We start from the raw sequence: 20,821 nt of genomic DNA on the forward strand, positions 1-20,821 counted from the left end.
TCAGTGCCAACACTTTGCAGACTGTACTTAAAAGACAAGCCCTCCTCACTGGACAGTTAAAAACACCAATCAAACTAACGATGACATCAAGTATTACCCAATCAAAAGTAGGAAAGGAGGCATCTTCATAAAATGCGTGTGGGATGATTTGCATGAGACGCTGCTTTAAAAAAAAAATGATTAAAAAAAGACGGGATAAATCCCGTCCAGTATTGATTCAAAACGGGACGCGCAATTTCATTGTCAAACGCGGCACGATTCCGTATTTTAAAGGACGGGTGGCAACCCTACAGTGCCAGGTAACCACCCATACAATCAGATTGTGATTCAGACTAGGAATGCAATGAATGTAATTACCCCGATCTACATACAAGGCGAAAGTCTTGCAACATTCAAAGATGATGGTTTGGGATAATTAGTACTTATTAAGTACACCATGGAACATAAAAGAGCTTATGAAGCCTTGAACCGAAAAAAGCAACATCTCAGAGATCGTACAAAAAAAAAAGGAGGTAATGTCGTTTTACTCGCTGTACATTTTAGTGAAACATTACCAGTTATTCCACGAGGGAGACCAGCAGATGAACTCAACGCTTCTTTAAAATCCATGCTTCTCCCACGGTCGGTTATATGTCGCGTGTTCTCGGGTAGGTACACCAAAAAATGTATACATTTAAGCATGTAATGGGCAAAGAAAAAATGAGGTATACCCAAAGGCACTGCAGTAGTACTCAATGTAACTTTACTTCTTAAATGTTAATGTTTTACTGTTTAATAATTTATACGCTTCTTATATATTGTTCAAATTCTTTTATCAAAATACCAGTGACAGCGCAATGCACGATAACATGGAGTGAATACACCATACGCATCTGCCCACGGCCGCCCTGGTGTGCGCAGACAGGAGTTGATTCTAAAATAAAATAAACATAAAAAGAGTAATACAATCATCACCCATAAAGCGGATAGCAGACGTGATGTATTATATGTGTACCACATTTCAAGTCAATAGGTGAAATAGTTTGCAAGCTACAGGTGATTTAAAATCCTGGACAGACCAACGAAAAGCCACGGTAGCAAATTATACAAGAAGATTTTACTGTTTAATTATTTATATTTATATGAAATGTGCTTCTTATATATTACTTCATATTCTCATATGATAATGATGTTAATGTTGTTTATATTGATTTCTATGTTATTGTAAGTGCATCTATGTGTGTATATGTATGTATGTATGTATGTATGTGTATATATATATATATATATATATATATATATATATATATATATATAAAAAATATATATATAAAAAATATATGTGTATATGTATATATAATATATCTGTATATGTGTGTATATGTGTGTGTATATGTGTATATGTATATATATATGACAGCAACACTCATAACAATGACAACACAATTACATTGACAATTATGTTACGTTATTTTTAAAATGTTTCCTTTACTTTTTCATAACCTCTTTAACACAGTACTTCTCCGCTGCGAAGCGCGGGTATTTTGCTAGTTAGTTAATCAAAGAGACACGTATTACATCTACATTACACACCTCAAAATGTTTTTGCCAGAAAGATATCCATGATTTTTTTAGGTATCCATTAAAGTACTCTGCTCGCTTTTAGAAATAAAAACAGAATAATAATATTGGTGATTTTTTTCCCCCAAAATATTAAATTCAGTCATTTAAAATCCTGTCAGCAAACACTCGCAAGGGATATTGTCACACATCATATTACTTGTGATAGGATTTACGAAGCAGTAATTGTTGAAAGCATGTGCATTTTCCTACTGTACATAGCTTTTTCATCTTTAAAGGTAAAGCCACAATAATGAAATATAAAACAAATTGGTATTTTTTTTATACTTACTTGATTATGTATAGACTTCCCATATCTGAAACTGTTAACTCCTGCTAAGCTGTCATGGTGACGGTATCTAAAAGACATCTGTATAATGGCAACTAAAGAATTTTCACAACCCCTATCTGCTCTCACAAGGCGTGGACAACCTACAGCCATAGCAATTCAAAAATAAATAAAACACAGTAATATAAAGCACACAGCCAGAAAAATGCTCTATAAAATATTAAGAAAATCTGCTAACAATATACAGCTAAAGAAACTCATTTATCATAGGAATTAGCTGGAAATGAAAGTAAACGTTTCACCATTTTCTGTTTCCACAGCATCAAGAAAATATCTAGCAATGAAACGTGGATTCCGATTGGAGGTCCCTGCATGTAGCCATATAACACGTCTTGAATATCTACATAAAGATATGAAAATATGCAAAAAACATACATAGAGAATATAAATATTAACAGAACAGTATTGATCACAATAATACCAATTCAGCTTGTCTCTACATACCCATCAATACACAGATGAATCCAGATTCCATAAAAACGCAATTTATCATTTCCTGCAACAAACAAAATTCAATAAATGAACCCTGCAAACACAGTAATAACATTGTATCCACATTAAAAACAGTGGGTCTAAAGTAACTTGTAAGAATCTCAGATTTCACAATTTTGAACTTTCTATTCTTATCATATGGATCATGTACATTACAAAAGAAACAAAAACAAAGCCAATATAAGACATGCCATCAATGTGCCAAGTGTGATTGGGGCCTTTTGTTGAGTACTGGCATCTCAGAATTTTGCGATTTCCTGGCTGTCGTCTGTGCAGACCCCTTGCATCCAATTGACGCATTACTTCATGTACATCATTTCTACAGAAAAAAATAAAATAATTTTAGAAGTCACATATTTAAGGAAGGGCATGAGTGTTTACTGTTAACCAAGTAGTCAAAGAAACAACATAAATAATAGATAAATCATGAAATATGCTGTAGAATTAGACACAGGATACCGATAGCATGGTCGAATTCCTCTGAAGTCCCTCACACGTCTATACATAGCTCGAACACCTTTCATTGGGGGCCACTTTTTTAATTCACTCTAAGATAAAAAAATCATTTGGATTTCATTAATTCACTTAATGATCACCTCCGTAATCAAGGAGTCAGTAATACTGGTACCTCAACTGCAGCAAAAATTTCTTTTTTGGGGCGGTCATTACTCCTTCTAAACAATTTCATTTTGTGCAAAAGTCTTCTCAGTTGGCGATCCCTGAAAATGTTACAGAAATTAACCATGTCCTTCTGTTCTTTAAATCTTAAAACAATGCATAATATTTGTAATTGGTGGAACAAACTTTTATGTTGTCGTCATCTGTTGCGTCAACTCACTAAGAAATATATTATGAGATAAAATTTGATAAAAAATAATTTGCATAATGTTTGTTCTACCAAAAATTAATTTATAGACTGAGAAAAATATTAATGCTTAATACTGAAGTTTTTACACAATACACACTAAGTGAACCAATAACAATAGCATATGGTACAATGAAATTTGGAACTAAAAATGATTATGAATGGCCTTTCCCACAGTATAAAGATATAATCCAAAATCTTATGAAAAATTAATGAAAATATTTAACTTACGATATTTTTCCTCCTCCAAACACTTCAATTACTTTAACCATCTCCTTCTGAGTATACCCTTGCTCAAATAAGTTTCTGATAATACGCAAACCTATGACATGAAACATTTTGATACCAGAACTGTACATACTAATTCAGATTTTTAACAAAAATGTATTTTATTCAAACAGTGTGCAAAACATATTAACTTCCTTATGGGATAATTCATTGTGAGGTATGTTTATAAAATTTAAATTACATTACAATTGAATTATTAAGGCTAGTTACTTACGATCATGGTTCTTTACTCCAATGACATGTGAATCTGTGATACAAAACAAGATATGCACAATAAATGAACACATTAAATACATTCTGAACAATGCATTTTACTGAAAAAATAACGTCTGTAGAAAGCAATGCATTTTGTTAACGGGTGCAACTTTTTAAATATTTTCAACAACTGGCAAGTGGTTATACTACTGATAGTAAAGTATCTATGTTGTGTTTCTATAATTACATTTTAAATATCAATGTTGTTTATTTTTAGAGAACTGAAATATTACTGAAGAAAAAAAAAACAAAACGGCCAAATGGGGCTATGCATACGAACTTAAAAGGTTTAAATAAAACAGAAATATACACCTTTACTTTTACTTCCTTGGCTTGTAGAGGGCGTATCCTGTAGCAAAGCTCTAACTTTTTCATGAAAGCCCCTTTCAGTCAATAAGCCTGAAAAACAGGTGTAAATACAGTGACAACAAGCTACGCAAACCCACCAAGACATGGAATTGATTAAATCAAGGAGCTGCGCTACCTTCTTCCAGATCGGCCCTAAGGCGTTCATATTTTTCCAAAGCAGTTCTGGTCTCCATCGGCATCTGTAGCTGAGTCGAAAAACACCATCCCATACTATTAATTAATGATTAACACATTTTTACATGTATTGTAAGCATACAATACAACTGATAATATGTTGCGCTTATTTATCTGGTGTAACGAAATTTTCGCGCATTTAACGGCTGAAATCTAACGTGGTTTGTGCCCTTCAGAATGAAAAAAGTTTGCGTTCACCTTTTTAATAAAAGGTGAGCTTTTAAGCCTGAGAAATCGCCCCGTAAATGCACACATTTTAATGCACGCGTGTTAATATGTATACTTACACAGTATTAAAAGACACTCAGCAATTAACGTCATTTACCTTCGTTCCCGCGTTTGAGTCGTGCTGTAAATTCTTACTGTGAAATATAATTGACAAATATTTTGGCGAATGAACTTGTGAAGAAGGTGGACCTAGAGTTTTACGTCACTTCCTTAACGAAAATGCTGTCATGCAGAGGGGTGGGGGTGGGGTGACGGAGAGCTGAAGGCGGATGACGGAGATAGGAGGGTGGAAGGCGGAAAACGGACATCGGAGAACTGAGAGCGGATGGTGGTGGGAGGAGGGAGGATTCTTCGCAGGGAGGAGGAATATTTTCTCGAAGGTAGTAGGAAGGATGGAGTTTTCTCGTAGGGAGGAGAACTGAGAGCGGATGGTGGTGGGAGGAGGGAGGAGGGTTGATAGGGGATTCCTCGCAGGGAGGAGGAATATTTTGTCGAAGGTAGTAGGAAGGATGGAGTTTTCTCGGAGGGAGGAGGATGTCCTAAAATGGACACTGTACATGTGGATCTGGTAGCTAAGCTAAGAAGCTTTATAAAGGTATCTCAGAAACAGATTTAAGAAACACAAAAGACCATATTGCTCTATGCCAGAACATGCAGTAGATTCTTTGCTTTGAGCAGCAGATTATTCTTTCAGGTCATTACTACAAGGTACACTTACATTGAATGTCAAAGGAAGAAAATTTACAAAATGGAATATTTAATGTGCAGGACTCATTTCCCATGAGAGGAAATTTTCTCTGTTGCACCAGCTGCAATAAGTTCTTTTTCACAAAAATACAATCTATTTTTATTCTATAGCAAGCAAAACAGGCTTTCTCTTCCATCTTTATAATAATTTTAGTTCCCTAATTCCATGGTGATTCAGAATGATAAATAATTGGATCGAGCGGTGTTAGGGCTCGTTTATACTTTACGCTCAGAATGCGTACTCGCCCACATATATTGCTACCACGCATTTCCAGTGTTCATTTGATGCGTCCTCTGAGCAGGTCCTCAGAAATTAACGTGATGCGTGCACGAGTCTGGGGGGTGCAGTGTGCTAAAAGTTGGAACGTGATGTCACAGTCTCTGGTTACTATTTACATGTGACAGAAAGCTGCTTTGCGGATCCTACGAGATCGATGTACACGCTTTGGTGTTTGATGAATGGTTCGATGTGGTGAAGCAAAATGCCGACATACAGATGCATTCGTGGTGCTTTTATATTCAAGAGTCGCATATTCCCGATCGTAATGACACGATACATTTTAAAAGTCTCACATACCGTCTTCTGCACCGTCTTTTTTCTCTTCCTCTGGACCTGACAGCAGCGGCAAACAGCAATAGATCGCCACACTGAACACATTAAATGTATGATATTCCAACTCTCTGCACATTTAGAATCCTTAGATTTACAGTATACTTGATATATACTTGAAATGCATTAAAGTATGTATATTACATTTTACATATAAATAATTAATTTCATTTAAATAATGAATACTGTTAATAATTACACACATGGGGGTGACACGGTGGCAGAGCGGTAGCGCTGCTGTTTCACAGAGAGTCACGTCGCTGGTATTCTCTGCCTTGAGTTTGCATGTTTTCCTTCTGGGTTTCCACAGAGTGCTCTGGTTTCCTTCCAAAGATATGCATTTTTGGTGACACTATAATGACGCTAGTGTGTATGTGAGTGCTTGTATTCACCTTGTGATGAGCTGATGCCCATCCAGGGATTGTTTCAACCTTGTGCCCAATGCTTGTTGGAATGGACACATCCCTGGATTGATGGATTTAGTCATTAAACATCCTTTTCAGTGATATTGCGGTAAGGTGTCATCGGAATTTAATGGGGGTTCCAGGCAATTCACAACACAGAGAAGCCAAACTTGTTCTCACTGTGATAATATCTTGCACTGCCACCTGGTGGATTCCTCCAGATTTCCTTAAAATTATGTGCGCAAATATAAACAGTAAAAATGCTTGCATAGCAAGAGCGTCCGCCGGAGCATGCATTGCGTCGCATGAAGTATAAAACCGGCCTTATAGGGGGCTGATATGCTATGTTCACATAGCATGTGCTAAGCATGTACTGAGCCAAAGGACTACCACACGTCATTCCACCAAGTAAGTCACTGCTGGCAGCAAAAATGTACACTGAGGTGCAGTGGATGAGTAGACATGTTTGAAGACAAGGCAAGTAGTGAGAAGCTAGAAATCTGTCAATGTCCATATGATCTCAGGTGCCCGCAGCTTTGTCATCACTTGTACCCAGGACATCAATACTCATGGAAACTGAGGATGGACTAGTGCAATAAGGTGTGGCGGTGCAGGGCCTGCTCCATGTTCCCACTCCCACATTTGGGAGCCTCTCGAACCCAACACCATCAGTAACGTAACCGAATGAGATGACTGATGATGACAAATCACGTTTGGAGCAAGGAGAAGGTGTAAAAAGTGTTCTGTGCTTTTATTTAAAAAAAAAAAAAAAAACTAAAAAAGTGTTTAAATAAATAGTGCAGGTCTCAAAATAGCCATAAATAAATAATCCATAAAAACAAGGAAAATCCAAGTGTTTAAAACTAGGCTTAAACAAGACTAAAAACCAGCAACATTTATTGGGACAACTGAGCCAAGCACAATTCCTCCCATCTCTCCCCAGCTCACCCATGGCTCAGTCAGCTGGCGAAGACTTCAAGCAGCCATCTTAGCTACCTCCATTGGCGCCTACCAGACCGCTCGGGGTCAGTTGTCCTCACGCCCGCCTTCTCGCAACTTAGTCACCCCTAGGATTCCAGGAGAGGATGCCACCTTGATTGTACCCACTCCTCACACAATCAGTGGGTACGATCCACAATCTGTCCTTCGAGCGCCAATCCTTCGCTTTAACATGGGACTCCTGACTGCACTGACCTCTCTCTCTCTTCAGCTGGCTCACAACAAGATTGGTGTAACAAAAATTGCACTGTGCAGTTTATTCAAATGAGTGCCCAAGAAAAAAAGGCAGTGCGAGTTCTTCATTAAATAACCAATAAAGTATACAATAAAACCAGTGCTCTCTTTTGGGAGTTTAAAATCAATAACTAACTAAATAATCCAACGGAACAATAAAATCAACATTAAAACCAAAAGAGAGATATGTTTCTTTCATCTACCAACAAACCATAGAGCCTCTTTCCTTCTTGCCTCTCCTTGCTCACACATCAGGTTTTTACAGCGGGGCAGAAACAGTGGCATTCCATTATATGAACAGTGTCCCAGCCACCTCAGCCGGTCACTGCTGGGATGACAAACCCAGGCTGCATTGTTCTATCACCTTCCTTTTAGCATCAGTAAGATGATTACTCAAAGACAATTGGGTGCTCCTGCTACCTGGATGCTCAGCAGGAGCGACTCGCCCCTGGAACGCTGTTCCCCTTACTCCCGTCAACTCGTCTGGCTCCCAGTCTCCAATCATCTCCTACCTGATTATTCCCCTCATTTCTCTGCTCTTTCTCTCAATTCCTTCTTGATCTTGTTTCTTTTCTCTCTTTGTCCTACTCAGACTCTTTTAATACTTTGTAAGTGCAGGCACCTTGCTTACCGACCTGAGGAGTTGTCAGGAAGGAACAGTTGAGGCAATAGCGCCTGTGTGTTAACAAGCAATCATCCATTTTCTCCATTGAACACCATGAGGCAGCACAGCGTTCCTGCAGCACATACCCACACCCACCAAGTCTGAGTGTGTTGATTTTATTTATAATCCCTGCATTGCCACAGACCCCTACCTCAGTTTAGCACAGTCCATAATTCAAGAGGCAAGTCAAAAAAAAGGTCACAGCATAAGTAGTTAGACACAAAACTAAATCAAAAGTATTGGCATAAGACACAATCTTAATTCAAAAACATACAAAGGTCAAAAACCAAAAAGATGTTTTACAAGAGGCTTTTACAGAGGCAGAATGCACAACATTAGAGAAAAAAAACCTTGCCAAAGTGTTTTTTTTTTTACCTTGCCACTCCTGTCATATGACTGCTGCCTGACTTAGGTGGCATAGAAAATTAAAAGAAACGGAAAAGCTGAGGGTGATGCCTAAGCTCACTCCACACATCAACATTTTTGAATTAAATAGAATGATAATAATACTACTTTTAGTCAGTCAGTCAGTCATTGTCCAACGCGCTATATCCTAACACAGGGTCACGGGGTCTGCTGGAGCCAATCCCAGCCAACACAGGGCGCAAAGCAAGAACAAATCCTGGGCAGGGTCCCAGCCCACCACAGGACACACTCACCAAGCAAACACTAGGGACAATTTAGGATCACCAATGCACCTAACCTGCATGTCTTTGGGAGGAAACCAGAGAACCCGGAGGAAACCCACACAGACATGGGGAGAACATGCACACTCCACACAGGGAGGACCCAGGAAGCGAACCGAGGTCTCCTTACTGCGAGGCAGCAGCGGTACCCACTGCGCCACCGTGCCGCCCTCTTTTAGTAAGTACATATATAAATATTCACAAAAGTAACATTTAACTTTATAATTTAAATACTCAGCCATTGTTTATTTCAACAAAAACATATCAAAGGCAAAAAAAAAACCAGTTCATTAACCCAATTTTTTCAACTGATCTGGGTTAAGTTAAATGACAAATGCAACAAGATCCGTAAAAGAAAAACAAATATATAGGACCCTACCCTATGTGTTATAATTTAAATACTCAGCCATTGTTTCCATCCATCCATCCATTTTCCAACCCGCTGAATCCGAACACAGGGTCACCTGGAGCCAATCCCAGCCAACACAGGGCACAAGGCAGGAACCAATCCCGAGCAGGGTGCCAACCCACCACAGGACATACACAAACACACCCACACACCAAGCACACACTAGGGCCAATTTAGAATCGCCAATCCACCTAACCAGCATGTCTTTGGACTGTGGGAGGAAACCGGAGCGCCTGGAGGAAACCCACGCAGACACGGGGAGAACATGCAAACTCCACGCAGGGAGGACCCAGGAAGTTATTTATAATTTAAATACTCAGCCATTGTTTATTTCAACAAAAACATATCAAAGGCAAAAAAAAAAAACAGTTCATTAACCCAATTTTTTCAACTGATCTGGGTTAAGTTAAATGACAAATGCAATAAGATCCGTAAAAGAAAAACAAATATATAGGACCCTACCCTATGTGTTGTGGTAAGTCTTACAACCTACATTATAACAGCATCTATTTTTTGAGCAGAGGGTGCACATTCCATACATGGTGAATTTTACTATGACTGTAACCAGAAATATTTAAGTGAAGCAGAATTTAGAACAAAAAAAAAAATAACAGAAAAAAAATAAATAAATAAACTTTCAGTTTGCCACTACTGAACAATGATGTCTGGAACATGGCAAAAGCTGCACTGTCTATAACATTTTAAGATCACACCAGATTTATTAAAGGTAAGTATTTGTTGTCTCATGGTAGTGTCCTAGCATGAACCCGTATCCCACCTTTATGCTCTTTTATTATGTAGACCTTAACAGAATGCCTCAAATCCCACAGACGTTCCACAAGGTCAGGTACTGTAATTCACTTCCCCCTTCCGGTTTACATTTGTAACCTCAGGCAATAGACACAACACCAGAACAGGTAGGAGAAAAAGTTAGATATTTATTATGGAACAAATAGACAGTGGCATAAAAGAGTTGCATTACAGCATTAGAACTACCTGTAAAAGAACAGCCCAACAAAGCTTGCTTGTCCTATCTACTTGATTCTTTCAAAATAATATCAAGTCTTACTTTGAAGTTACCTAAAGTCCTGCTGTCTACCACACTAGTCCATATGTCTATGGTTCTCCCAGTGAAGAAAACCTTGCTAATGTTTGTGTGAAATTTACCCTGAACGAGTTTCCAAGTGTGTCCTGTGTTCTTGTTGAACTAATTTTATATTTTTTTTCAATTATGTCACCTCTTCATCTTCTTTTGCTTAACTGAAAAGACATGGCTCCTTTAATCTTTCCTCAAAACTCATCCCCTTCATCTTTTCTGTAATCAGCCTACTTGCTCTTCTCTGAGCTTTTTCTAGTCCTTCTGTGTCTTTTTTGTAGCCTGAACACCAAAACTATACACAGTACTCCGGATGAGGTCTAACCAGTGTGTTATGAAGGTTAAGCATAACCTCCTTTGCCTTATACTCTACACATCATGCTAAATAACCTAACATTCTGTTAAACTTCTTAATATTGTGGAAGAAAATTATGAATACAGACACCCCCCACTGGAATGCCCCGATTTAAGCAATAAAACACAGGCAAGAGAAAGTGTCAATCGTTATTCTTTATCTAAATCTGCGAAGAGGCAAAAAGCATCATATCAGTGGTTTTGCAAAGAAAAAAGTATCCTCTGTACTATATTTATACAATTCATTGATTAGGCCATTTATTCTTTAAAAGGAATTTGTTACATAATTAGAAAACATTTAACGTGATTGGCTACACCTAGTTGCTAAAGGGACTTTCAGGTGTTGATATCTTAGATGACCACAATCTGATTAATAGTCCTGTTTGTTTAGGATTTACGTGACTTTTTGAATGTATTATTTTCATTCTTATTTTTATTTTAGGAGATGTGTGAGCTTCGCCATGTACATCTTGTTTTTCAAAGAACAATGGCCTAATTAATTTATGATCCAGTGTGGTACAAAAAACAGGAAACTTAGTACTGTAGAATGGTTATGCCATACATATAACATTTTCTCTTAAGGGATTATATAAAAAACAAGAAATATATTTATCATAGTGAATAATAAAATAACAGCGTCAGCTTTTAAGCATAAACTCAGAAGGCTATGAAACTCAGACACATGCCAGGTGCACACTGAAGCAGGGTTCAAATTTAACTCTTCCAATATCTACTGAATACATTTTGTAAGTTGATAGTGTAGAGTCCACTATGACTCCTAAATCCTTCTCATAAGGTTAACTTTCAATTTCCAGACCTCCCATTGTGTATTCAAACCTCACATTTTTACTTACAAGTATTACTTTACATTTATCGACATGAAATTTCATCTGCCATAAATCTACCCAAGCCTGTATACTGTCCAAGTCCCTCTGTAATGATTCAACAGATTCTAGATTATCTGCCAATCCAACTAGCTTGGTATCATCTGCAAAATGAACAGCTTATTATTTATATTCCTCTCCAAACTATTTACAGTATATATATATTACGAAATAACAGTGGCCCTATCACTGAACCTTGAGGTACAACACTCTTAACATCACCAATTTCAGATAAGGTTCTGCGTACCATAACCCTCTGATTCCTATGTTTAAGCCAATTCTGCTCCTATCTAAACACAACACCCTGAACACCCACTTCTTTTAGTTTGATGACCAACCTGTAATTTGACCATTAATCAAAAGCTATCTGAAAGTCAAGATAAATATTGTATGCTTCACTTTGATCGTATCCTTTTTGTCGCTTCCACATACAACTCCAGCATGTTAGTAAAACATGACCTCCCTTGTCTGGACACATGCTGACTGTTCAGTAAAACTCCAGTTCTTGCCATGTGTTGCTCAGTTTCTTTCTTAATAATTCCTTCCATTTATTTACCTGTGATGTACATTAAGCTTTCTAGCCTAAATATGCTCAATCACCTTTTTATATAATGTTTGCCATTATCCAGTCCTTTCGGAATTTCTCCAGTGCGCAGTGACATTCTAAAAATATACTTCAAGGGTTTATATATGTGCTTCCTAACTTCCTTAAGAACTCGAAGACAAGTACTACCTGGTTCTGGTGAATTATTTGATTTCATCCTATTTAATACGAGCAGCACTTCTCCTTCTACAAATTCCAAATCACTTAGTATCTCCTTACTAGTCTCTGTTACCACTGGAAGGTTATCCACAGGAAAAACAAAATGTCAACAACCATACATCCTGGTGCTGTTCAATCTTCCAGGTGGTTCATTTCTTGTGATTCTTGAAATGTCAGCTGTAAGTCAGAGGATTCTTGCCATGACTTTTTTCTCCTCCTTTCTCTCTGATCAGATGTTTTTTTTTATTGGTCTTAGAAAGCTAATCTGGGCATGATATCATCATTCTGTCTTCAAGACAACTTTGCCTTTTTTAAAAACTAAATTTCTTGTCTCAAAAAATTGCTTTCACAATGCTTCTGCTGTTAGTGTCAGGAGACTATATTGAGGTGTATTTGTATAACCTTACAAACAGGGGGTGTAAGAAGCACTATTATGCTATCCTCCATAAGTTCATAAAGTTAAAATCATGTTTTCAAAATCAGCCGCTTTAGCTCACACTTCTGACATCATAAATGGGAACCAACAGTACAGCATGTTTGTTTAACTTAGAAACAGCTTTTGAAATTGCTTTTGCCCACATGCTGTTAGCTGTTACTGTTATTTGTTGAACTGTGCTCCCCCCTTTGTCTTGTCGTTCATTAACACACCTGTTAGTCAAATCCCATAATCACAGTGGTGTTATAAATGTCTATGAAGGTCTCGTAAGGCATGTAGGGACCGATAATGAACATATGAATACAATGCACCCCTCATGTCTCACGTAGGCACCCCTTTGATTCTTGTTTTGGTCATATCCAAAAACGTATCTTTAAGGTATATAAACCCCTGGGTCTGGTTAGTTGTGGTACCCAGCAATCTGAATCTCTGTCTACGCACATCTCTTGTCGCGATCCAACCCTGGAAACAAGAACATTTACCTTGTAAGTGTCTTCTATCTAACTTCATCGTTTATTGTATCTGCTATGTACTGCTTTGTAAAACATTACTTCTTATTTTTTGTCTTTGGTGGTACACCTGTAAATAGAGAAAGCTCATCCTTGCTGTTTTTATGTGGATGTGTTGAGACGTTTAAGCTCTCTGCAGCCGCACTGCATAAATGGTGCAGAGTGGCCAGAAAAGAAATCATACGTGCATTATACATTGAATTTAAACCAATCAACTCCTATCAACAAAAACATGCATAGCCAAGTAATACCGTAGATGCACAATACAGCACAGCTTATTTCTCTTTCTACTTAAAATAATTATTAAAACATTCAGGTAATTCTTAAGTAAACACCAAAGTATTAATTGACAAGGTATATTTTCAGAAGGAAAATAACTTGACAAGCTGTTTTTAACATAACAGGCTGTTTCAGAGTAAAAGAGAATAAAGCATCGAAAGCAAAATAAAGTATCTTGCTATAGGTTCACTTTTTAAACTTTACAAGAAAAGTCCTTTTCTTTTTAGAAAAATTATGCTAATTTCTCTAGAAATATTTATCATAAATCTTTTCAACAGTTGTTTAATGTAATATACTGTAGACTACAGTGGTGAGGTCTGCGGTAGGAGTGACAGATGCATTCAACGTGGAGGAGGAATTACATCATGGATCGGCTCTGAGCCCTTTCTTATTTGTAATGGTGATGGACAGGTTGACAGACAAGATTAGACAGGAGTCCCCATGGACTATGATGTTTGTGGATTACATTGTGATCTGTAGAGAGAGTAGGGAGCAGTTCAAGGAGACCCTGGCGAGGTTGAGATATGCTCTGGAGAGGAGGGGAATGAAGATCTGTAGTAACAAGACAAAATACATGTGTGTGAATGAGAGGGAGGTCAGTGGAATGATGAGGATGCAGGGAGTAGAGTTGGCGAAGGTTGATGAGTTTAAATACTTGGGATCAACAATACAGACTAACAGGGATTGTGGAAAAGAGGTGACAAAGAGAGTGCAGGAAGGATGGAGTGGGTGGAGAAGAGTGTCAGGAGTAATTTGTGACAGACGGTTATCAGCAAGAGTGAAATGAAAGGTCTACAGGATGGAAGTGAGACCAGCTATGTTATATGGGTTGGAGATGGTGGCATTGACCAGAAAGCAGGAGACAGAGTTGGAGGTTGCAGAGTTAAAGATGCTAAGATTTGCATTGGGTGTGACAAGGATGGATAGGCTTAGAAATGAGGACATTAGAGGGTCAGCTCAAGTTGGACAGTTGGGAGACAAAGTCAGAAAGGCGAGATTACATTGGTTTGGACATGTGCAGAGGAGAGATGCTGGGTATATTGGGAGAAGGATGCTAAGGATAGAGCTGCCAGGGAAGAGGATAAGAGGAAGGCCTAAGAGAAGGTTTATGGATGTGGTGAGAGAGCACATGAAGGTGATGAGTGTAACAGAGCAAGATGCAGAGGACAGGAAGATATGGAAAAAGATGATCTGCAGTGGCAGCCCCTAACGGGAGTAGCCAAAAGAAGAAGAAGTTTAATATAATATACACTGTTGCTGTTGTCTCCTGTTATCTGGACACAGAAGAAACTTTTAACGGTGTTTAAAGGGGGTATCTGCTTACTCTATTATGTACATTTAGATACAGACCCAATAGATGTGCTTGGATGAAATGATTATATTTCAGCCCCAAAGCCTTTTGCCATATAAACAATATAGACGATTTTGCACTAGAACGTAAAATCAGACAAGAATGACTATAATTACTAATGCTTTGTTTAATTGCTGTTGAACCCCTGGATATTTGTGTCTGTAAATAACAAGAGATAAATGAATCAAACAGGACTTGAACAAAAATTCTCTCTTTGAGTTGTTGACATTGTTGGAATTAAGTCATCAACAAGATATTCTTCCTTAATCTCTGCAAAGTTCACTCACACCACATTCATATCATTTATGATGAAAATATTTGCTTCTCTGTCAAATGGTGTTTGGTTTACAGTTATCTTCAGGTTCTTTGATAGCATTATTTGAAGTAACACCTGATGAAAGAACATTATACAATTATAAGTCTATTGTGATACACTACACTACATCACTCATATATCCACTTTTCTTACTTGGTTGGGACATTCCTAAATCAGTCTATATAACTTAATTGATGTTATGTCTTAAACTATATAAAACTAGAACATATTTTAAGAAATGGTCAAAAGCTTTTTCAGAATTTTGGCAAGAATTAATTCTGTTACAAAATAAACACGCTGAATTTTTGATTAACCTCTCTGGTAACTTAATATAGCATGAGGAACTACAACTTATTGGCCACTGAGTTTGACTTAATTTTAAAGATAAATGTTTGGAATTGTGGTTGAGTGAAGAACAGCAAGTCCAAAGGGGCACTGACTCAGATGGCCCTATTTAATCAAATGAAACAAACCAAACAAAAGTAATTCCTGTACGGCTCATAAAATAGAAGAAAAACTCAACGAAAATCAAAAAGGAGCCATCAGGCTTTGTAAAGGCATTGTAGTCAATCACCAGGTAGGAGTGAATGTGTGCTCTGTTCTCAGAGTGCTGCCTCAGGAATTATAGATGGAGGCCCAGAAGGGACGGAGTCAAATGCCCTAACTGGGTGTCTTCTTGATACTGCAGGGGGAACAGAAAAGGACATAGTTAGCAGTGGCGTAGCTCGAGTTTGTGCCACTTGAGGCAGGGCAGTGCTTCACTTTGCTGCCCTCCAACATATCTGAATATGTTAATTTATTAAAATAGAAAATGAAAATGATGCATACAGAAAAATTAAGATACATTTTGCATTGATTTATTCATATATAGAGAAACAGCAATAATTTTTCACATATTATTTATACGCATCAACTAGACAAGATTATAGCATAGATGCACTGATAAGCTGCGTTCTTATTATTAGTTTAAAATAATTTCGCTCCGAAAACCAGAACCAGCGTAGTGTACAACTGATAGGTGGGGATGTTTTCTGTGCAGAGCAAAAACGCATTCAATTTGTAAATTAGTTGTTTATCTTCCTAGAAATTATCGGTGTAATGTTTATGTTTATTTTTGTTATTGCCTCATAAATTTCAACTGTTGTGTCTGATGCCATCACAGAAGGTCTAAAAATTATTTTGAAGCAATTGTGGATAAAAATCAGAGAATTTTACTTTTTTCATTCATGAGTGATATTTTTTCGAACCCTGCTGCTTACACATGAATTGTACTGAGCCATTTGGCCAAAAATATTCTGCCCAGGGTGGACTGCCCCCTCCGTCCACCCCTAGCAGTGCCACTGCTAGATAGCGCTAGTTCCCCCTCTCGACCTACAGTTCTTGTACATGCTGTACATCAGATGAGCTCAGAGATTGATCCACTGACACACATGCATGATAGAATGTAGTTTTGATTATATTTTTCACTGAATTTTGCTTACTGATTATAACTATGAAGACACAGAAAAAGTTTAAACTTGCATAATTTTGTAAACACTAAAATTTATTCACAGGCGATTTCACAATTGTGAAATGCAAAAGTCACGAAAGAGTTTTTGGTTCTTGTAAAGTTTTTTTTATGTTGGAATAAAAGGAATATTGCTCCCTGCAAAGTCATTCCCAGTTCCATGTTTACCTGTGTTCTTTTCTGCAGCTGCCTAAGGCATGCAATACATGCCACACAAGTAAAATCAACTATTTATGCATCACATTCAACTCAGTGTGGAGGAGTGCAGTAGATTTAAAAAAAATGTGACGTGTTGCATATTTTCCACAATAGAGATGCACTCTATTGTGCGTGTGCGTCCTGCACCACCTCCAGCGGGAGTCCATTAGAGCGGATGTTCGTCGGCCCCGCTTGTAGCCAAGCATCTGCCGGGCTCCAACACACGCCATCCTCTCTCTTACCTGTTTCATGGAGGGTAGCTGCTACGGGTTGGGTTGGGCTACAAATTTATTTAAGGGGCTCCTGCCAACAGACGGCCAGGAGTCTCATCTGGGATGCCATGTAAGCCACTAGGGTGCGTACTGCCACCCTAACCCCTGGACACAGACAGGCAGGACACAGGTTCACGCAACACCCGTGTTTATTTACAATTAAATGTGCACAAACCACCAACCGCACACCAATATACAGTCCATTCCCTTCCTTGCCGCCAGTCCATCCGCCTCCACTCCTCCTCAGGCTTTGTCTCCTTCCTCCCGAGTCTGGCCCCCCCAATGGCGTGAGGCGGCTCCTCTTATTCAGGTCCTGGGAGTGTTCCAGGTGGCTCATCACTATTACCTGGAATCACTCCCAGGTGCACTGGAGGTCCTCTACAGGGCTCTGCAGCTCCTCCTTGCGGCCCCCACAGAACCCAACAGGGCTTCACCGAACTCCAGTTCCCAACATGCCCTGCAGGAATCCGTGGTGCCACAGCCACCCAGGAGGGCTGCCCTCTAGTGTCCCAGGGGAGGTATTGCCTCATCAATACCCTTTCCCTTGGTCCTTCCACCTTGCTGGTGTCCCGGGCCAGGTAGTTGCCGTGGCTGTCCATCACACCATATTTAGTTTGCTGCTTTGTCTTTTCCTTTTCAGGAACTGAACACATTTCTTCTTGCGTGAATGGCATGAATTTCACTAGAAGTGAATACTGTTGTTTTTTTTTGTTTTTTTTTGTGGAGCTAAAAACTGATTTTCATGGCAATTCTTCTCTTGCAAATTCAGTTTCACGTAAATCATTTTGCTATTCATTATATTGTAATTATTTTGCATATTGTCCACAAGGTTCATCTGCAGAATAGAGTGACATGACAGAAATAACTTAAAAAAAAGTCAAAATTAGTGTAAGCTGCCCTAATTTGCCTTGATAATAAGAAATTATTTACTTCTAGAGGTAGAAGTTCATAAAGAACAAGAATAGTTTGTGTCAAATATTTGAAGCATTAAAACGTGTGCTTCATGTTTAAGGTCTAAATATTATTGATTGTAGTGTAAATTTATAATTGTTCACCTAATTGTCCATAGTCCATAGAGGGCTAGATCTCTAGTAAAGGGCCAAAAATAAAAAATAACATTGTAATTGTAATCATTGACCTTAAATTAGTTCTAAAATGATCCCCCACATGCTTATGTTTGAAACTTGTGTTAAAGCTTTTGGGACTAGCTTTTGGAGAGCTAGGACCACTGGTAAAGAATCAATATCAAAAATATTATACAGGGTGGTGCAGGGAAGCAGGAAATTGATGTTCAATTCACGAATAAACACATTACAAAATACATTTCAATAGTGAAATGTATTGTACAGGAAGTGCAATTAATGATGGTAATCAATATTCATTCAATATTCATTTTATATTTTGAAGAAAACATCATAAAGGTGTTGCCCATTTCTCCGTACACATTCTGAGAGCCTGCTGTGGAAATTTTGCATTGCTCGATGTAACATGTCAAAAGGAGTGGCAGAGATTTCCTCTTCAATCCTCCGTTTTAGTTCAGCAATGGTTGCAGGACGTGTGCGGTACAATTGGCTTTTAATCTGTACTCACAGAAAAATATCACAAACAGTGATATTTGGGGATCTCGGAGGTCATGGAATGTCACCAGTCCATGAAATAACACGTCTTCCAAACAATCGTCGAATAGCTGCCATCGATTGTTGGGCAGTATGTGAAGTGGCTCCACCTGGGGATTTCTTTTTTAAGGCTGAAGCCATTTCTTCAAAATTACGCACCCATGTTGTAATCACATGAGCAGACGGGACATGATCATGACGTCCTAACAGGTAATGGTGCCGAAATTCCCTTTACGCAGCAGTCACGCTATCACCATTCTTATAAAAGGCTTTCACAGTGAATGCTCATTGCACACCACTCCACTGCTCCGTTAATAACTAATGGAAAGGGGTTCTAAACGAGGTCACATTGGCCCCAGGGTCACCAACACCTAGTTCCAAAATTCCCGTTTCCCTGCACCACCATGTGTTTGTCATCAGCAACTTTGAAGTTTTGTAAAAAGAGGTTAATTTAAATCATTATCTTGCATTAAGGAGTGTATCCCTGCGGTCAGATGATGTTTCACGCACAACTTCAAATCCTTCTGATCATTTTTGCTGAAGAAACATATTGACTTACTCTTTATCATAAAGATATAATTTCCCTGCACAAAATATGATAAAATAAATATCCTAAAATTAGCGTTTTTCGGGTCTAGTGGGCCAACAATAGGGGGGAAGTCCCAAAAGCTTGATGTCTTGTATAACTAGATATTAAGATGAGTCGAATGCTATATCATATGTGGGTGTTTTCTCATACCAGTGAATTAAGAGATACCAGATAAAAAGTGAATTCAAAACATTCATAAGTAATTATTATGAATACAAAACAGTCAAGACTATACATGTTTTGCAAAAACAGATATTCAATCTATCAACTGTGTGTGAGAAAATGTCTTGGGCTTTGATGAGACAAAGGGAGAATGTTTTGGTTGTATTCACAAAAGGTATACTTCGTGCAAAGCAAACCCAGCTCATCGCCCAAAGAATACAGTGCCTTCTTGTAAAGTATAGTGATGGCAGCTTCAAGTTGAGGAGCTGTTTTTCATCAGCAGAAACAGGAACTGTGGACTAAACTAGTGCAAGTAAACAAATACTATAGCTCCAAATATAAGAACATAATAGGGCGGAGTGGTGGCTCTGAGGCTAAGGATCTGCGCTGGTATCCCGAAGGTTGCCGGTTCGAATCCCCGTCAGTGCCAAAAGAGATCCTACTCTGCTGGGCCCTTGAGCAAGGCCCTTAACCTGTAATTGCTCCAGGGGGTGCTGTACAATGGCTGACCCTGCGCTCTGACCCCAAGGGGTATGCAGAAAAAACTAACAAACACTGTTGTAAGTCGCTCTGGATAAGAGCGTCTGCTAAATGATGTAAAATGTAAGACGTTTGACAAACGAGAGAAGCCAAATTAGACTAAAAGGCTTGTTTGATGGTCAAATAGAATATTTGCCCTAACATCTCATCTAGATATAAAACTTGTTAAGGGTTCAGCCTTAGCTACATGACTAAGTAGTTCATTTCCACATAGCCAAAGTTACTTTTGCGTTTATCCTTCTTACGAACAGATAAGGGGCCTCATGTATAAATGGTGCATATGCACAAAAATGTTGCGTACGCCCACTTCCACGCTCACTTCGAGATGTATAAAAACTAAACTTAGCGTAAAGCCACACACCCTGCATACACACTTTTCTGCTCAGTTTTGCAAACGGGCGGCATGCACTGTCAAAGCAGTGCTATTTTTTCTGTGCAGTTTGCCTTTCTTTTTTTAGATTCATATCCATGATGTGGGCTATATCTAATACACTGTAATTAATTGCATATTGCTTACAAAGTTAAGACACTTGATTGTAATCATTCTGTAACAATATGATGATGCACAGAATGGCCA

The 20,821-nt window shown here is 38.4% G+C and overlaps 1 protein-coding gene across 1 annotated transcript; it reads right to left on the bottom strand.

The window, feature by feature from the left end:
- Positions 1-1,530: 1,530 nt before the first annotated feature.
- On the bottom strand, positions 1,531-4,407 carry LOC114668155 (uncharacterized). The gene is made up of 11 exons (XM_028823792.2): positions 4,333-4,407; positions 4,161-4,247; positions 3,808-3,840; positions 3,537-3,627; positions 3,069-3,159; positions 2,900-2,988; positions 2,632-2,759; positions 2,393-2,444; positions 2,191-2,288; positions 1,892-2,031; positions 1,531-1,638 (listed from the first exon to the last, which is right to left on the bottom strand). Exons 1-11 carry the CDS (start codon positions 4,394-4,396, stop codon positions 1,531-1,533), a joined length of 981 nt encoding a protein of 326 aa, XP_028679625.2. The 5' UTR covers positions 4,397-4,407.
- Positions 4,408-20,821: the final 16,414 nt, after the last annotated feature.

This window comes from Erpetoichthys calabaricus, chromosome 17, assembly GCF_900747795.2.
Source record: "Erpetoichthys calabaricus chromosome 17, fErpCal1.3, whole genome shotgun sequence".
In the NCBI taxonomy this organism is placed as follows: Eukaryota; Metazoa; Chordata; class Cladistia; order Polypteriformes; family Polypteridae; genus Erpetoichthys; species Erpetoichthys calabaricus.